Source organism: Centrocercus urophasianus, unplaced genomic scaffold (assembly GCF_019232065.1).
Source record: "Centrocercus urophasianus isolate 14NV4802_14NV808 unplaced genomic scaffold, USGS_Curo_1.0 seq_734, whole genome shotgun sequence".
In the NCBI taxonomy this organism is placed as follows: Eukaryota; Metazoa; Chordata; class Aves; order Galliformes; family Phasianidae; genus Centrocercus; species Centrocercus urophasianus.
In genome coordinates, this window is record NW_024885349.1 from 1 (window position 1) to 18813 (window position 18813).

Below are 18813 nucleotides of genomic sequence, written 5' to 3' on the forward strand. Positions count from 1 at the left end.
TGTGCACAGTGGAGACTGGAAGCATCTGGTGGAGGTGTGCGAGCACCAGGGGAGTCTGTGCAGCTCTCCTGCCAGGGATCCGGCTTCAGCTTTGGAAGTTATGCTATTCAGTGGTACCGTCAGGCACTTGGTGGTCCTCTCATGTGGCTGTCCTTCATCAACCCCTACTCATATGTTAAATCCAGCCCTGAGGTGCAGAGTCGATCCTCAGTCACTCGAGACAATTCCCGCTCTGTGTCCTATCTTTCTCTTCGTGCCCTGCGCCCACACGACTCAGCGCGCTACTTCTGTGCGGTTGACACAGGAACAGGAAATCCTGCAGAGCTTTAGCAAAAATCTTCATGAGAACAGCTGCTGGAACCACACGGCTGGCAGGAGCTGGAGCGGCTCTGGACCATTCCTGGATGGTGACGGCACATCATTGCACCCCACCAATTACCCTGTTCTTTCTGCATAGTCTCCTTTCACTTCATCACTCCTTTCATTCTCCTGAGTCACAAAAGCGGTGTTGTGACCTAAGGATTATGCTCAGCATATTTCTGTTCACGAGATCAGTTTGGCCACTTTGCCCGCCTTCCTGCCTTCAGCACGTCTGCACCAGCTCTTTCTTTCCTTCTTCCCTTGGATACTCAAAAGCACATTGGGCACTTCTAGCAATAGCATTGCCTGCTCCCATCCACCAGCCATGAGTTTTTTTCCATCAGTCTCTGTGATCAAAGCAGTGAATGAATATCTTTGACATGATTTCAGATGCATTTCAGAATGATATAAACCAACAAACGCAGTCTGTAGTGTTGAGTCATGCAGGACAAATCGAGATCCTGCAATGTATATAGGTTACTCTGAAAGCAGTTTCCCCTATTTGATTCCATTGAAACTACAGCAGTTTCAAAGTGCACAATAACACTGTTTGATAGTGGAGATTTTCAGCTGCATGTCATTATCTTTCAACAGTGTCAACACCATTAGCTGTGCATTTTCCCCAGTGATGAAGAAGATCCTTCATTTCATGCTGGTAAATACCTGAACCAGTGCAGGTGAACCACAGTTCCACAGCTGATATGCTGGCATTGTTACCAGGAAAATGTAGCTCTTAGAGAACATTTTTCATCAGCCTGAACTGATGGAAGTTCAAAGGTGACATACACAGAGTGTATCATGGTTGTGAAAGGACTGTTCAGCCAAAACTGTCAGTGTGCACCATGGTCTTCATAGAGTACACAGAGTACATCTCTCATCAGCCCAAACAGATGGAATTCCAAAGGTGTGATACACAGACTACATCATGGCTGTGGATGGAGTGTTCAGCCAAAACTGTTAGTGTATACCATGGTCTTCAAATTGGTATGGTGTGTTCATGGTATGACGTTATCATGTTGCAAGAGAATTGTTGTCTTCTTCTCTGCCCTGTCTCTGGAGTTTTGAGCCTTCAGTGCTGTCAGCGTGGAGACTGAGTGGACTGAGGTGATGAATTTTCTTGGTTCTGTTAACTCTAGAAGGATCTCCCCTTTCCTATCCCAAAAGACAGTGAGCATCACTTTAACTGCTGAGGGCTGTGTCTTGAACTTTTTCTTTGATAGGGAATTCTTATGTCACCACTCCATGGACTCTGTCTCCTTTGACTGCCTGGTAGTGGTGACACCTCACCTCATCATTGTTAATGATGTGATCCAGGAAACTGTCATGTTGAACCTTGAATGGGTTCATTTGTTCCTAACAAACTTGCATTCACTGTTCTTTCTGTTCCAGTGTTTCCCTTCACAGTTTCCACCTGATGCAAAATTTGCTCTGTTCCAATGCTGACATTATTGTTTTCAACGCATGAAATCCAGTATTCAGTTTGGAGCACACTCTGCAGAGATGGGCAGTAAAGGAAAGGGGCCACCTAATTCCTGAGAAGTTTTATCTTTCTCTCTGAATGGAAATTGGAAATGGAACAGTGGAGCTGTAGTTGTCCTTCTCTTTTGAGAACCAGGTACCCAGAAAAAAATGACAGTCCATGGAACCAGAGCATTAATTCTTTAACTTCCAGTGCACTACATGATGTTATGATGTGGAATATCCATAACAAAAATAATAAAACCATGCCATCATGCCAACCTGATCAGAGCTCTGGGATTCTGATCATCACTGGCTTAGAGTTGGAAGACAGTGCACTCTGTTCCTGCACCGTCCCACACGCTGCCCTGCGCCCGCCCTCCTGCACAGTGAGAAGCATCCCCCGTTGCCCAGACAACATCGTCTTCATACACTCCTCCCTTCCCTCTTGCCTGTTTGCACCCCAGTAGGAGCTGGGTGTTATGAGAGAAATTGGAGGGGAGAGCACAGAACTGTGGGGATGGTGATGGATATGGAGGTTTCCAGAATTCCTTTAAGTGAACAGTGGAGAGCTGCCACAAGTGATTCACACTGCAAATCCAGTGATTGATTGATTGATCCAGTGATTGAACTGTTGTCAGCTTGATTCAAAAAGAAGGGTTAAGATCTCCCCCTGGTCCAGTGCCACTGCAATGCCCCTCCAGGATTGCTCTCACCTTTTCCTATTCTTCAGGTCATCACAGCTTGTTCTCAGTACTCTTGCAGCAGTCACTGGCCAGGTGGCTGGGGAGCAACATGTCAAGCTACCAGCAGTACTCAGCAGTAGTGAAGTCATCTTCCAGAGCAACATGAGAGGAAGCAGCATATACTCACAGTAGCTGTTCTAGCATAGTCCTAGCAGAGGCCATATGGATTTATTGGGAGTGTGAGGAATACAGAAGTTTCACTTTTCTGGAACGGTGGAGAGCTCCCACAACAGATTCCCACTGCAGATCCAAGCAGCAAAGAGAGGGGAAGATGCAGGGTTTCACTGCAGTGCTCGGTTCACACTGCAGCAGCTCTGCAGCAGTGGACCAAGAAGTGATGATAGAGGATCCCGAATTCTCAGTGTTCCTTTGGGGCAGACACTAATCAGGTGGTGTCATGCAACTGCAGGTGCAGAAGACAGAGCTTTCCCAAGCATGTATTCACATCCAGCTGTTTTGGCAGTGGATGGGGTCAGCACAAATCTTACAAACAGTAAATAAATGAAGTGCATTTATCTTTCCTTAAGTTTAAAGCAGTGGGATAATAAGTGAAACGATACAGAAAGAATAAAACAGAAGGTTATGAACCTAACCATTACTACATAAGATTAACTATATAAGATTAACTATTCTGGGAACCTCAGAGGCTACTTGGAGAACTGTTAGCTAGTGAACATTAACTGAGCCTCTTGTCTAGCATGGCCCCTTTTTTCCTCCATGACCTGGACATCCTATTTCATTGTGACAAAGCAGGAAGTCAAGCAAAGAATGCTGAAATGATGCACAAAGACTGAAAAATCTCTGAAATAGAAAGGAAATGTGGAAGAGGTGTAAGCAGAGGAAGGTGATCTAGAAGGGACATAGAAACTCTTTTTCACCATGCAGAATAGAGTTAGAAAAGCCACAGCCTATCTGTGGTGTGGCATATGAGGTCATTTTTATTCTGATGAGCGCATTTGGCTCTGTGGAGAAATCATTCCCATGAATTAATCTAAGACTCACTAAGTCACTCACTGGTCCTTTCAGGCCAATATCAGATATCTTGCAAGAGCTATAAATCACAGAGCAGATATTACCTAATTTCTTCTATTACCACCTTCCTTTCTTCAGCACTGGGACTTTCCCAAGCAGGTATTATAGATCCTGCTTTTCACAGAATCAGAGCACTGAAGGGACTGGAAGGCACTGCTAGAGATGCATCGAGTCCAACCCCCCTGCAGAGCAGGCTCCCTCCAGCAGGCTGCACAGGTAGGCATCCATGCAGTTCTTGAATATCTCCAAAGAAGGAGAGTCCACAACCTGCCTGGGCAGCTGTTCCAGTGCTCCACCACCCTCACAGTGAAGAAGTTCCTTTGCATATTGTTGTGGAACTTCCTGTGCTCCAGTTATAGGTGTTTCCCCCTGTTCTGTTCTCACAGGCTGCTGAAAAGAGGTTGGCCGTGTCTCTTTGACTCCCACACTTAAGATATTTACAAACAAAAATCAGATCCCCTCTGAGTCTTCTTTTCTCAAGGCTGAGCAGACCCAGTTTGCTCAGCCTTTCCTCATAGAAGAGATGCTCCAGGCCCTTTGTGGCCCTGTGCTGGACTCTCTCCAAAGATCCCTGTCTTTTTTTTGTACTGGGGAGCAGATGACTGATTTTGAATAACTTGTTTTAGCTGTTCACTCACAATATTTACTGTTGGGTTTTATTAAATATCTAGTTTTTTTAAGATTACTTCCACTCTCTGCAGGGAACAGATGATCAGTAGCATTTCTGTCTTGTAAGAGAGCTTGAATGTATGGGATGGTACTGTCCACAGAAGAGCATAATGGACACTGTATCCTTTAAAAGAAGAGTCACCTTGACAGCTGCATCCCAAAATCACCCCTCCATCTCAATGAGAGGTGTGGACATGGTTGTCTTTTATATATATGTGATCTAATCAGATGGATATTCTGGGAGCTAAACTCAGAGAGGGCTGTTTCCCTCAGAAAGGGAAGTTGGATTAGAATATAAATGAAGGATGTCTGGGGGCTGAAAGAGTCAGGAAAGCTTTTCGGTAAAAATGCCTAGTAGATCTTTCAGCAATAATGTTAATAAACAAATTGAATAGTACAGCATTGAACCAGGCAAATTTGTGAACAGACTGGAATATACCCATTTCCTTATGTGTCTTAGAAATAGACTTGATCCAGAAACTGCTTCACAATTCTAGATAGCCACTAACCAAAATCAGATAAAAAAAACCTAAAAGCTGATTGTAATCATCCATGACTAGATGTTCACCATTTTTTCAAACTCAGCTAAAATCATATATAAATAGTTAAGATGTCCAAGATGAAGCCAATTCAATAGTCAAGAAATCTAGTTCACTATATCAGACATACTGAGGAAAAAAAATGGAAAACAGAACAAAAACAACCTCCAGAGTCCCTTATAAAAATTGTTGACACCCAAACAAGAAATATTGTAGAATCGTACAGTCATAGAATCATAGAATCACCAAGGTTGGAAAAGACCTAAAAGATCATCCAGTCCAACCGTTCACCTATTCCCAATAGCTCCTACTAAACCATGTCCCTCAACACAACATCCAGCCTTTCCTTGAACACCCCCAGGGTCGGTGACTCCACCACCTCCCTGGGCATCCATTCCAGTGCCTGACCACCCTTTCTGAAAAGTAATACTTCCTAATGTCCAGCCTGAATCTCCCCTGCCGTAGCTTGTAGATCAAATATCTGAGTAAATAAACAGATTTAGCACATCCATACAGGCAGAATTCATTAAACCAGCACCAACTAAACCAGAATAGCTTTGGAAAAGAATGTAAACATCATAGAATCATAGAATGGCTTGGGTCAGAGGGGACCTCCAGGATCATCAAGTTCCAACCCTCCTGCCACTGGCAGGGTTGCCAGTTGCTAGATCAAATACTAGATCAGATTGCCCAGGGCTCCATCCGTCCTGGCCTTGAACACTTCTATGGATGTATCTAGGATTACCTCAATGCAAGTGCAAAACCTTGCACTTTGCTTTGCTGATCCTCATTAGGTTCAAAGGTTCCACCTTCTGAGCTGAACAAGGTCCCTCTGGAAGGCATCCTTTCCTTTTGCTGTATCAATCACAATATGGACTTTTTCTAAATTTCATATGAAACATAAATATTTTAAGGTCCAGAAATACTTAGGAAATGTAGAATAAAATAAAACTGAAAATTAATAGGATTGATGTAACTGGTCTTCTGATGTTCTTTAGTATGTTCCATCATAACTCTCCTGATATTTGTTAAAAGACAAATGAGAAATAAGGTCCCTCCAGTAAGAACAGCTCCAACACCCAAAGGGAACAACATTCCTTTTTGACAAATATGGACTCTATAGTTATAAATTAATATTTCTGCCCCTCCAAAACAAAGCAATACTGATAATTTTGGTTTTAGTGCGTAACAGCGTTTCTACAGCAGCTTTAGATTATTATAAAGTAAAACAGTAGATAAAGTTTCACCTCTTCAAAGGACATGAAAGAGGAAGCCACCGGGATGTGAAGTAAATAATTAAATAAATGTGTTTTTGTAGAAGTCTCTACTGCTGTGGATTACGTACCTCTGTGACTGAAAAAGACTGAATTACCGAACACAAATGGGCTTACTCACTGATTTCCCCTGAAGGCCAAAACATAGTGCCCTGCAGTCTCTTTTTCTTCAGACAACTGTAAGCATAAACATAAATTTAATTCCCAGCATGATTCACCTGGAAGATTTTTGCATACAAGACCAATTTCCTTGACATTTAATATCCAGTCTTTGACAGGATGTGATTTTGGACATGCGCCTGTCAACTCAAGTTGGGTGATCAGGTATATATCTGCTGGATTTTAGATGTTTCCACTTCATCATTGCATTCTCTTCTGACAGCACAGAGCAGGTAAGATTTGTTGACTCTCTTTTTTGATAAAAGCAAAAATCCTTTTAGGTCTGTACTGAACAATGGCCAGAAGCAGATGCATAAAGAGTGCAAGCAAGAGATTACAAAGAATAGTTGCTGATAGTAATCTCCCATCAAACTGGCATCAGAAGGAGGACTTTGAATAATGTGCAGCTCCTTTGCACAAAGTCTGTTCTGAAAATAATGCCTCCTATTTTATTATGTTGGCTTGTATGTGGTATGGCAGTAGAAAATTGCACCATTGGCATTAGTTGATGCTTGCTGAACATTTATGGAGACCAAACAGTGAATGTGAGCACAGTGATGCATGTCAGCAGTGGCAGAAGCAATGTGAAAGACAAGCTTCATTCTGAACAGACATGCAGATGTCAGCCAGTGCGATTTTTTCCACGTAGAGGAATTCAGTTCCACATTTTTGCCTCACACTCTTTCATCTCAGACACCATTTTGTCAGGCTGCCCTCTGCTGCCATCTGTCGCATGGCAACAAAATGTATTGGAATACTGTGAGGAAGATTCAACCTCTACTGCCATATCACCAACATCCACCTCCAACTTCATGGGCCATCTCAGCAAAATAGGAGGCATTACTTTCAGAGTAGAAACTTTTTTGTTGCTCTTCACATGCTCTTCCAGAATCAGTTCCAGATGAGCTTTGACTTTTCCAGCCCTAACCCATCATGATCATGAATCCCTGCACGATGATAGTGTCTCTAGATCCCTCCCAGATCATCAGCCTCTGTTTCCAACTCTTGCACATTTCCTTGCCTTACCTGAGTTTGTTCAGGAGCCCCTTGTTCATCATTTGGGCCTCCTGCTACCTTTGCTTTGCATTATGTTTTGTCAAGATAAACCATTCCTGATCTCTGAAAATTAAGCAGCTCTCCTCTGTCCAGAACCATAACTGCTGGGATCTTCCAATGGGATCCTGGGGCTGAGATTCTGCTTTTAGCATTTCTTCCCCTTCGTGAGATTCTGAGCTCAAATACTACGTGAGTGTTAAGATTGTGTAAAGGAAATGGACCTGGAGGTATTGATGGATGCTCAGCTGAACATGAGCCAGCAGTGTGCCCAAGTGGCCAAGAAGGCCAAAGGCATCCTGGCTTGCATCAGGAATGGTGTTGCCAGCAGGAACAAGGCAGTGATTGTTCCCTGTACTCAGCACTGGTGAGGCCGCACCTCGAGTGCTGTGTCCAGTTTTGGGCACCTCACTGCAAGAAAGACATTGAAGCTCTGGAGCGGGTTCAAAGGAGGGCAACAAAGCTGGTGAGGGGTCTGGAACACAGGGCTGATGAGGAGAGGCTGAAGGAGTTGGGAATGTTCAGCCTGGAGAAGAGGAGGCTCAGGGGAGACCTCACTGCTCTCTATAACTTCCTGAAGGGAGGCTGTAGTGAGCTGGGGGTCGGCCTCTTCTGGTGACAGAACTAGAGGGAATGGCTTCAAGCTGTGCCAGACATTTAGGCTGGCCATTAGGAAATACTACTTTTCTGAAAGAATGGTCAGGCAGTGGAATGGGCTGCACAGGGAGGTGTTGGAGTCATCGATCCTGGAGGTGTTCAAGGAAAGTTTGGACGTGTTGAGGGATATGGCGTAGTGAGAACTGTTGGTGATAGGTGGATGGTTGGACTGGATGATCTTGTAGGTCTTTTCCAACCTTGGTGTTTCTGTGATCCTGTGATCACCACAGCCGAACCTGCTCCTGACCTTCAACATCTGTTGCTGAATCTTTCTCATTTGCACATAGGAGGTCCATCTCCTTGATCTCATGTTTCAGTATGATTTCATCGGTAAACTCTGTATGGTTTTTGTCTCACTGTGCAGCCCCCACCATTAGGATCAGGGCTGGTAAACTAGAGTCTTCTTTCACTTGTCCAAAGTAGGCCTCACCTACTTCTTCTAAATCGTGTGGTCTGTCATAGCCATCCACCATGTCACCCATATTGATCTGCCCTCTACTCCTGACCCATATGCTATCAGCAGGTTCACTGCATGTTCCAAAGCAGAGCAGCATGCATTTTTCAGATGCTCTGATGGAAAGAGCAGTTCCCCCTCCTTACCTTTCCATTGTCTTTGCTAAAGGGCCAGTCATCATTCTCTGCAGTATTTCTGCAAGCTATCACAGAAAATCTCCATGATCTAATAGCTTTACAACTGGGCCAGGAAGGAAATCCCAGGCCATGCAACCTAGGCTTCAAGATGTATTTCAATTGTTGAGTCATGTGGACTATTCCACCCTGTATCCACAGTCACAGACTGTTTGAGCTTAAATTTATCCTGTTTCTTCCTGGATTTGCATATGTTATTGCACAGGTACTTCAAAAAGGCACCTAGTCATGCTGACTTCCTAGAAAGTGTATGAAGAATTTCTTTTGCCTCAGGTTTCTTGATCTGAGTTTTTTTCCCAGTTAGTCAGGTGGATCCCAACTCTTCCACAGTCTTTAGTTCTCAAATAGGTCTGACGGAATTAGAAACCAAGTCCCCATTGCCAGTGCCACTGACAAGTGATCCATCCCATCCTCCTTCTCACCTCCTCTCCCTACACCAATAAGATGAAAACAGAAACCTGCTTGGTCCCCATGTCCAAGTCAATGCACTCATCCTTGCTAGTTTCCAGGACTCTCCTGACAGGATGCATCATGCCCATCAATCAACTCAAGTCAGTGAAGTATCTCCTGTCAATGGAAGCACTGGCAGAGGGACAGATTTATGCTCTTATCAAGTTGAGACTGAGTCAAGTGCGCTGGCAGGCATCTTAACAATTTTTGTTGTGTTTTTAATTAAGTGGGGAGTTGAAGCCAAAGTCTGGTATGGAGGTGGTGTTGTTCTCTTGGCTCTACTGAAAAGAAATCTTCACTGAAATGCTGGGCTGTGAGGCCTCTGCCCTAGACATCACTTAGCTGCTATAGTCCTGTAGCTGCCAGGCTTTAGGTGAGATGTTTATCCACACATCTTCAGTCTGTCCAGTGCTTGCCATATAAGCAAGTTGCTCCGCTCCCTCCTTTGTTCAAGCCCAGAGCAAGATAACCACATTAAGTCACACTCTTGCTTAAGCTGCAATTGTCTGCTGATTTATGGTCATTCTCTATTTCAGTACAGCAAGTCTGGTGATTTCCTTGGAGTGGTTTAGGGAGCAGATCTAGCTGACTAGCACAGCAGAATTGGCTAATTCACTGCTTGGGTCTGTTTCCAGCTATACGTTTCTTATACCTCTTTATTCTATGGTCAACAGCAAGAGATTCTTTGAGTTTTTTAACCCTAGTTAACTCTCAGCTATCAATTCCAATTTTTAGACAATCAAAAGTTTTACGTCCTCCCACATGGTGTTCCTGGCTTTGACCTCCTCAGTTTTAACATACTGTTTCTCAAACATCAAGGTTGCCAAATAAAGTGCCACGTGGTTTTACATCAGTCCACAAAACACAGGTACTCTCACACACTGTGTGTCTTCTTCTACCTATTACATTCTGTTTAATCGTAGATGTCCAGACAGTGTAAATGGTACAGCTTGATCACTCTGAACAATTTGATCCAATTACTTTATGATAGCTGCCCTCAGGGGTACGGTATCTCCACCTAACAAAGAGCAATCATTTTCCCTACTTAGGACTTCCTAAGGTCGAACGATCCTCAGACATCAACTCTGAGTACCAGTATCAGGCACACACCTCACTTTCATGAGCACTGAAAAAGGTGAAAAAACAACAACCTTCTGCAGCTTAGAATTTTCATAAATTCTTTGACATAGCATTAAAACTATGATTTTTTTCCCCTGTTTTCTAACAAGCTCAACTCCATGAGATTTTCAGAAACATTACGTTATCCTGAAGATTTCAGTTAAAATTCAACCATTGCTGTCCTGTTCTAGGTCGTTCATTGAAAGCTGTGCCAAATTTCTTCATGTGGTATGTAAGACAGAAACCACTTGAGAAGTCATGTGACTGCCTGAATAATCTAAAATTCTGTGTAGTCATAACAAAGGAAGACATATTTTTTGTAATGAGGTATGTCACTGTGTTTGGGGGTTGGAGTATCACAGTGGTGTAAACAACATAGGGCCCTGTACAAAAACCCAATGGTGCAAAATAAGTTTTATGGGGTTTTTTTGGAAGGAAGAATATAAGTTCCTGAAATACCTCAGGAGATAAATCTGACATTGCTTTCACATATTGATTTATCTCAAACGTATTGAGCTCATGGAGCTTTTTGCAGAATGGAGAAAAATAAAACTTCGGTACTGATGAAGGTATTTGACATCAATATTGTTTTCTCCCTTCCAGGTTCGGAAGAAAACATAGCTCTAAATGCCCTCATGGGATTGCATACATGGGTCAATAAGAGAAGCATCTGGATTTTGATCTTTTTTAAAATTTTTTAAATAACTTCTGAATGCAGCAAGGAAAGAGTTATTTATTTGACTGGGGACTAACAGTGTGAGAACAGATAAGCTTGTGTTTGGAAGTGGAACCACTCTCACAGTTGAACCAAGTAAGTACCCTCATTTTCACTTGTAAAATTATGATAAAGGGATTCAGTAGTTTGTGTTCATTATAAGAATTTTCTGCTGTAGTAATTCCTGGTTTCTAGCCTGTGTTCCAGACTAATTCCTCAGCTTGTATCTGCTTAGGGAAGCTTCACAGGAAGGGCTGTGCTAGTTCTGTAAATCACCTTTACTCCATGATCCTCAAACACCCAACCTGCAGTCCTTAGATTTAGCACGACATCATTTATTCCTAGTCTCAATAGTATTCTGTCCCAACTTTACTGTGGGGCTTCAGTGAGTTTTCACTGTCTCCTTTTGAGCAGAATTGCTTAACTCAGCAAAGAACCAAGAATGGACAGAAAGTTTGAGATGCATTCATAACTCTCTTGTATGATAAGACAGATTTTGGCATTGACATTACACTCATAGTGTCAGCAGCTAAGTAATTCCATTGGCATAGATAAAGAGAAGGAAGGAGGTTAAATAACCTCGGGATCAGGGTTTTGCAATTGGCTCACATCCAAGACCAAGATGAACGAAGGAGATTTGGCTGCACAGCTGAATGGGCTTTCAAAAAGTAGAGGCAGTGGGTAGGGATTATAACGAGCCTTAGTTCTCCCTGACTTTATTTGAAATTCTGTCAAGTTCAGTAAAGGCAAATATCACTCCAGCCAGTTGTGTGTTTAATTGTGGTGCACAAGAGGAGTTTGATAGGTTGATCCTTGTTATCCTAAACATTCAGGTGCAGAGCTTAAAAGTTGTTGTGATGCTTTCAGAGATTGTAGTGGCTTTAAAATTCTGAAACAATATCCTCTGTCATTTTGTATCCCTAGAGACATGCCAGAAAGAGATCATGGAGCTCTCTTAGGTGGGGATTAATATCTGTCCATGTCTGTAGGATATTGTGGACGGTAATAAAAGTCTGTTTTGGAACAGTTGAATCCCATTCCCAATTCTGAAGGAACAAAAAAATGTAAATTCTATTATTCTAGAATCAACCAAATTCAAAAAAGTTTAGCCAACTTTCTATGACCTCTTATGCTGGCAAATGCTGTGTGATGGCTCTTTTTTTTCTAGAAAAAAAAGGACAAATACTGTTCTCCAAAATGTAGGTTTTTCAGAGTGTTGGTTCTGCTGCCAAAAAAAAAAAAAAAAAGATTTATTTCTAATCGCCCTGAAGGTAGCATGCGAATCATTGACTCCAGCAAGATATTCTTGGTTAGGGAAAACCATTGCTGGAATCAACGTACTGCACACATGACATTATCCACATTTTACAATTATCTTTCTTCCCTGAGTTTTCTACAATGTAGGTTAGAGAACAATTCATGTGACAAATGAAATATGCTGGACTGGCCTCCTCTCCTCTGAAATGCTTCAAGTCATTCTTACTTTTTTTTTTCTCCTATGTTTGATGCTTATTTTTTTTCTTGCTGAGGGGGGGATGAAGAGCTGCACAACGACTTTAGGATGAAAATGAAATGCCTGACAGTAAAAGATAATGGGTCTTCTAAGTCACTCAAGTGTCTGCTGAAGTATTTCATATGTCGAACCCAAATTTCTAGAATTCTGCAGCCTGATCCTTTTGTTGATCACTTTGGACTCTTTTGGTGATACTAACAAGGATTTAAAGATGCTAAGTACACACTCGTCTGGTTACCTGAATCTTCTGAGAATCCCCAAACACAAAATTGTGTAGGAAACATGCACTATTATCCTCTGTAGTATTTTCCAGGCACATTTTCCTGTAGAAGGCTCACAAAAGGGTTTTGCCTTTGGTTTTGCTTATTCTAGATAAAACTCTTATTAAGAAAACTAAAGACCACAGCATTATGGAATATATAACTATTCCTATGCCTTTGTAAGATTAAAGAAAAAAAATTATGACTTTTTTGTGCTAATAAATTACCTCTTCCAGAACGTAATATAAAAATCACCAATCAAACAATGCAAGGAATTCACAGGTATATTTTCAGATAACACAAAATAATTGGACTATGTTGAGACTGCTGGGCTTGATAAATAATAATAATAATAATAATAATAATAATAATTCTGCTTTACAATAATTGCACAGTGCACACTTGCTCTTGCTGAGAATTTTACCCAGTCAGTTTGCCTTGTATACTGGTTGCTTGGAAACACTGGAGATTAGACAACATGAAAGGACTTCAAATATCTTCTCAGATAACAAAAAACACACAGGGCTAACAGTAGCTGGCAAAAACATGTTACACCTGGAAGGGAAATGTCTGAGGAAGAATAACAAAACAGGCCTTTTTTGATACAACCCTTGTAACTGTGCGTAACTGCTGGTCTAATCTTCGGGACTGGGACCCAACTGACTGTGGAGCCTAGTAGGTATTCTTTATGTTTTAACATTTTCTCAGTTGTTATTCTTTGGATTTCAACTTTTTCTTCTCTTCTTCCTCCTAAAATTCAAGTAGCAACTTCCTCGTACTTCAAGTCATTAATTAGACTTTAGGATTTCTATGCATAATCCTTTGATATGCAATTAGTTTAAGTATCAAAAAACATGCTGAGTCCCCTTCACAGGAATTGCCAAAGAATCTGGGCTGTGCAAGGACAAGCTCATGCTGAATTTGCTTGGGAGTGTGTCCAGAGAAGGGCAACAAAGCTGGTGAGGGGTCTGGAGCACAGGAATTATGAGGAGCCATTGAATGAGCAGGAATTGTTCAGTCTGCAGAAGAGGAGGCTCAGGGGAGACCTTACAGCTCTCTGTAACTACATGAAGGGAGGTCCTGGTGAGGTGGGGGTCAACCTCTTCTCCCATGTAACTAGCAATAGGACTAGAGGGAATGGCCTCAAGTTGCGCCAAGGGAGATTCAGGTTGGATACTAGGAAATATTTCTTCTCTGAAACAGTGGTCGGGCGCTGGAATGGGCTGCCCTGGGAAGTGGCTGAGTCACTGTCACTGGAGGTGCTGAAGAAACATTTAGATGCTCTACTGAGGGATATGGCTTTGGTGATTTTGGTGATTGCTGGACAGTTGGACTGGATGATCTTAGAGGCCTTTTCCAACCTTAATGATTCTATGACCTTCTATGATCTACCATTTGGCATTTTCATAAGCTTGTAATAGTTATTATTAGGTTTTGCACCGATGGTTGGGCAGTTTGAAGGGAACAAAAGATTCTGTGGATAAATATATATAAGATGCTAAGAATTTAAATTCTCTCAGGGTTAGAGAGACAGCGGTAAGTGGAGAAATTGACAGTATTACACAGAGGAATTAAAAGAAGTTTAATCTGTCAGTTCAGTCATACTAGATGGCTCAGTTTGGGTTAAACTACATTGGTCCAGGGAAGTCAATGAAGATGTGAATTTGGGAATCTGTTTTCTCTAGGTGTTTACAAACATGGAGTTGTGCTTGTTCTTATTAGCAGGGGCAAGCCATGATGTTATGTCAGAGTATTCTTCAGCTTGCACTTTTTTGGGATGTGAGTAGAGTAGGAAGGAGAGTAAATTCAGAGCCTGTTGAAGAACTTGCAAAGATAAATATGATGAACAAAATTTCAGATCTGTGGGGACTTTTGAGTAGAATGCAACACAGATGCCATGCAGAATGCAGAGTCTAATGCACCTCTCTATCAATCAGGAGGCTCTTATCAAATTGGACACATTCTACTCTATATATAATCTTTTTTAAAAAATGTCTGATAAGCTGAGATCCTTTTGGCAAGGAGGCATACTAGAAGAATCCCTTCGTTTCAAGTTATTGTTTTAATTTACTCTCTGAATGTTGTCTTGGCATTGCTATGTAGAGTAACCCAAATTACTTCATGTATAACCTGAAGGTAGAGATATTTTGTTTTTAAAAATCATGGTAATAATTGGCTGGTAAATTATTTTGAGAGATCATCTGCTGCCTGAAAAGATGTCTACTAAAAGTTTAAGCAATCTTATTTCATAACTTCTGTGTCTATCAGAAATTCCCAGAGAAGGCAGCTGTGGTATAATTGAAATTCAGGCTTTTGCAGTTGTTAAGTCTTTGGAATTCATGTTTGTTGGTTAAAATTCAGAATTCAACTCCCAGATGGTTTCAAAGCTAAAAAAAATACATCAGACAGTTTCAGAGCAATTCTGCTGAAAGATGCAGCAGAGCTGTGATACCAAATCCCATCAATCCTGTTACACCTTTTAGGTTCTGCTCTAGGGCATGCATCTTTGTTAATATCTTAATCCTATAGAACAACTACTGAAATTAGTACACTAATGTAAGGAATACTGTAAAATATTTGTCTATGGGCTTCAAGTTTATAGGCCTCAGTGTGTTCTGCCCTTCAAATCAATCTGCTGCATGTCATGCTAACTCTACATTGTACTTCTGACTGCCTCTGGAGTTGTGTGACTAGCAATATGGCACAGGGCACAGCACAGGAGCTTTTAAAACCAATTGCCAAACCTACTATCTTTTCAGTATCTGTAGGCTGGATTTGAATGATTTAAATGTCCGTAACATTCTGTGGGGAAAATCTCTGCCACAATTTCAAGTATTTGACTTTATTCCAGGAGAAGTGGAAATAAGTGGACATAATTTAGAAGCTCCTGATTGCTTCTCTCCTAATTTAGCACCTTGGAGACAAAAAGCCTTCCTGCAAATGATCATTTATTAATCAAAAGATCAGCTTTGTCCTCCTTTCTAGCAGCAACACTTTATTTCTGCAAGCCATGCCAGACATCAGTGAAGTAATTTTGCACAGCAGTGATGCAACAAACTGACTTCTCTCTTTGCCTTAACGCTTTTGCCCTGATGAGAGCTTGTAGCCACATCAGAAGGAGACCTGGGGGAGGTGCGAGAGAGTAAAGGAAAAGCAGTTAATTCCTCACGTCCCATGAGTACACAAAGTCTTCCTTGATAGATCTTTTATTTTTAGGAATTAGATTGTTGAGAAAGCAGAATAATTTGACTCTTGGAGCTGAACCATTACAAGTTCTAATTTTCAGGTGCCTTATCAAATAAAGAACTCACATACAGGCATTAGTTCTAGGAAAAGGAAGCTTGTGGAATTAAAGCTGCTTTGAAAACCTACTTTTGTACTTTCTTTCTGCCTTCTATCTGCTCTTTTGGAATAAGCAGCAGGAAAATATAAAGATAAAAGGAAGACTATTATTCAATGATGGAAGCACCTGAACAGCAGGTGATTTAACTGTCAGGCAAGACTGCAGTAAAATCAAATCATGCCCACAGAATCCCTTTTTTTAAAAAAAATATTTTTATTTTTAAACAGGAAATCAGAATGATTCTATTCCAGAAGTCATTGTGATGAAATCAAAGAAAAACAACAAAGATGATGACACTGGGAAAGCAGCTTGTCTGGCAAGGAATTTTTATAAGAAGAACATCAGTTTGGAGATGTCCTCTACAGAAGTTGTATATGAACCAAAAGCACCCATTGTGACATCAAATGGGGTGTATAATACTATTAAGGTGGTCAAAGTGACAAAACAATCGGAGGTGACGTGCACAGCCAGGTTAAGCAACGGCAATTTTACAGCCAACTCGACATCACCAGGTACAGTTCTGTGGAACCATCACAGCTCATTTCTGGAGGCAGTGACATTTGCTGGCCTTCCTGCTAATAAGCAGGCCCCCTGCATGCCCAGCAGGAGTGGGAAGGAAGTCTAAGTACTGAAGCAGGTAGAGCTAGAAGTTATTTAAACACAACTTAAGCAAGTGGTCTTAGTTTTTAGGAGCCTGAGGTTCCTTGAAAAAGAAGAAAATAGAACACCACACTGACTCTTTTTTGAATTCATATTTACTTATGACTGAGTAATTCAACATACAACATAAAGCTTTAACCTTTAAAGTAGCCTTTCTAAAAGTAAAAAGTGTTTTTGTTGTTTTCTTAAACCACTTTTTTTTTGTATATATATTTTCTTCCATTGTGAATTTCATTCAAAAAGGGGATAACAAACCAACTCAAGATTTCCTCTTTCCTGCAATGACACTGAGGACTGTTCTCAAATTTATATTTGTGATTTGTCTGCTGAACCTCAGGCTTTCCCACAAACCTGTTTCTGTGGAAAAGTCAGATGGGCACAGTCTTTAATACTCCTTATCATTCAGATTTTGTTTATAGTGTCTTTCTTTTTTATGCTACAGAAACGAAAATTGAAGAAATGAAGTCAGAAAATACTTGCAACACCACAGACACCTCTGCAGGTTGGTTACCTAAAGAAATTGTGGAATTCTGTTACTGTGTTGGGGATAAAAGATTTTTTTTATCTCAAGGGGCAGAGGGATCAGAATATTATGTACTCATCAAACACAACCTTCTTCTTTCAGAGGGAGCATACAAGTTTTCTTACAGAAAGTAAGCAACAAGAGGCAGAATCCCATCAAGAGAATTGTCTTCCTCCCTTGTCATTATGATGTTTCTCTGCCATCTTTACTGCCATTTCTATTAACAGCGTTTTTTCCCCCACTTTTATACCCATATCACAGCATCTCACTCTAGACCATGACCTCTCTCTCCCCTCTTTTCTCTCTCACTGAGCAGATATCAATGTGGAGAAAGTGAACATGTTGTCCATGGCTGTGTTGGGTTTGAGAGTTCTGCTGGCAAAAAGTATTGCCTTCAATACACTCATGAGTATCAAGCTGCTGCTTTTCTAAGGTAAGGAAACACATAGCGTGGTCTGTGGAAACAGAGTTATGTGTCTGAAATGACCACTTGGCTTTGTGTACTTCTTGAACCACACAAGGAGTAATGACTGTTCATCTACTTCTATTCCATTAAAATATATATATTGCCTCTTTCTGCAAACAAGCAAAGAATCAAAACCAGACTTTTTCTGTGTTCCATGCTCAGTTTTTGTTGCTGGTCCCCAGGTGTGCTTTGCTTTGCCAGAGCACCTCAGGTTTTATCACTAATGCCTAAGAAATATTTCATTGACTGACTCAAATGGCAGAACCTGAGTCTTGGAGGACAGTCAAGGTGAGTAAGGAGTCAGAAGGATGGCTCCCAAAACAAAAATGTGTGGGGATGGCAGGAAAGAAAGAAGAAGGAAGAATTTTAAAATTAATGTTCCCAGAGGGATAAAAAGTAGTCCAGACTGAGCCTGGTGAGTCTTCCTGTCTTGATCTAATAACAATCAAACAGTGGAGGGGTATATGCTTTAAATGTATTACATTAAATATAACCTAAAATACACTTTGTTCTTCTAGGCAATGGAGAAACAAGGCAGCAGAAGTGTGAGGAACAGAAGGAGAGAGCATTTACCAGCAGTATGAATTCCAGGGGTGGAAAACCTTCCTAGACAGTTTAAGTAACTGTTAGAGTTGTAACTGATTTTGCTATTTCTTGTTCTCTGTGAGCTGAGGAGAGTACATTTTTCTTCATTCCTTTGCTAAGTAGGAATTGTTTTTCCCTTTCTTTTATCCTTTGCATAGAAGCATCCCACCAGCACTGATAGTTTTAAAAACCAGAGCCTCACCACAGGTACATCACCATTTGAAAATGCATTTACAGGAATGTTGCATTACTCCATAGAGCTGAGATTTTACTGCTGAGAGGATTCTGGAGAGGCTATTAATTAATTAATATTAAAAGTCTTACTGCTTTTTAGATAACAATTTAAATTCAATAACAATCAATAACTTCAATATGCTTCAATGCTTCAATAACAATCTTTCTAGTGTAGATGAAGAAATCTGTGTTGGACCTGAAGTGATTCACTGCAACCAGATAATGTTCAACCACAGTAACAGTTTTATTTGCATTTCTTTGTTTAACTTGTATCACTTCTGCAAAGCATACAACATCTCTGTTTTAAGTTGCTGTAGTCATTGCCCAAATAAAGTTTTAGTATGCTAAAA

General features: G+C 41.1%; 1 protein-coding gene across 1 annotated transcript; it reads left to right on the top strand.

The window, feature by feature from the left end:
• Positions 1–3: 3 nt before the first annotated feature.
• Positions 4–18813, top strand: LOC122170896 (Ig heavy chain Mem5-like; the record flags this gene model as incomplete). Its single annotated transcript, XM_042838150.1, has 6 exons — positions 4–329; positions 13275–13327; positions 16223–16507; positions 17098–17157; positions 17495–17611; positions 18163–18813. Coding segments are annotated over 5 exons (840 nt in total), but the record flags the coding sequence as incomplete, so codon positions are not given.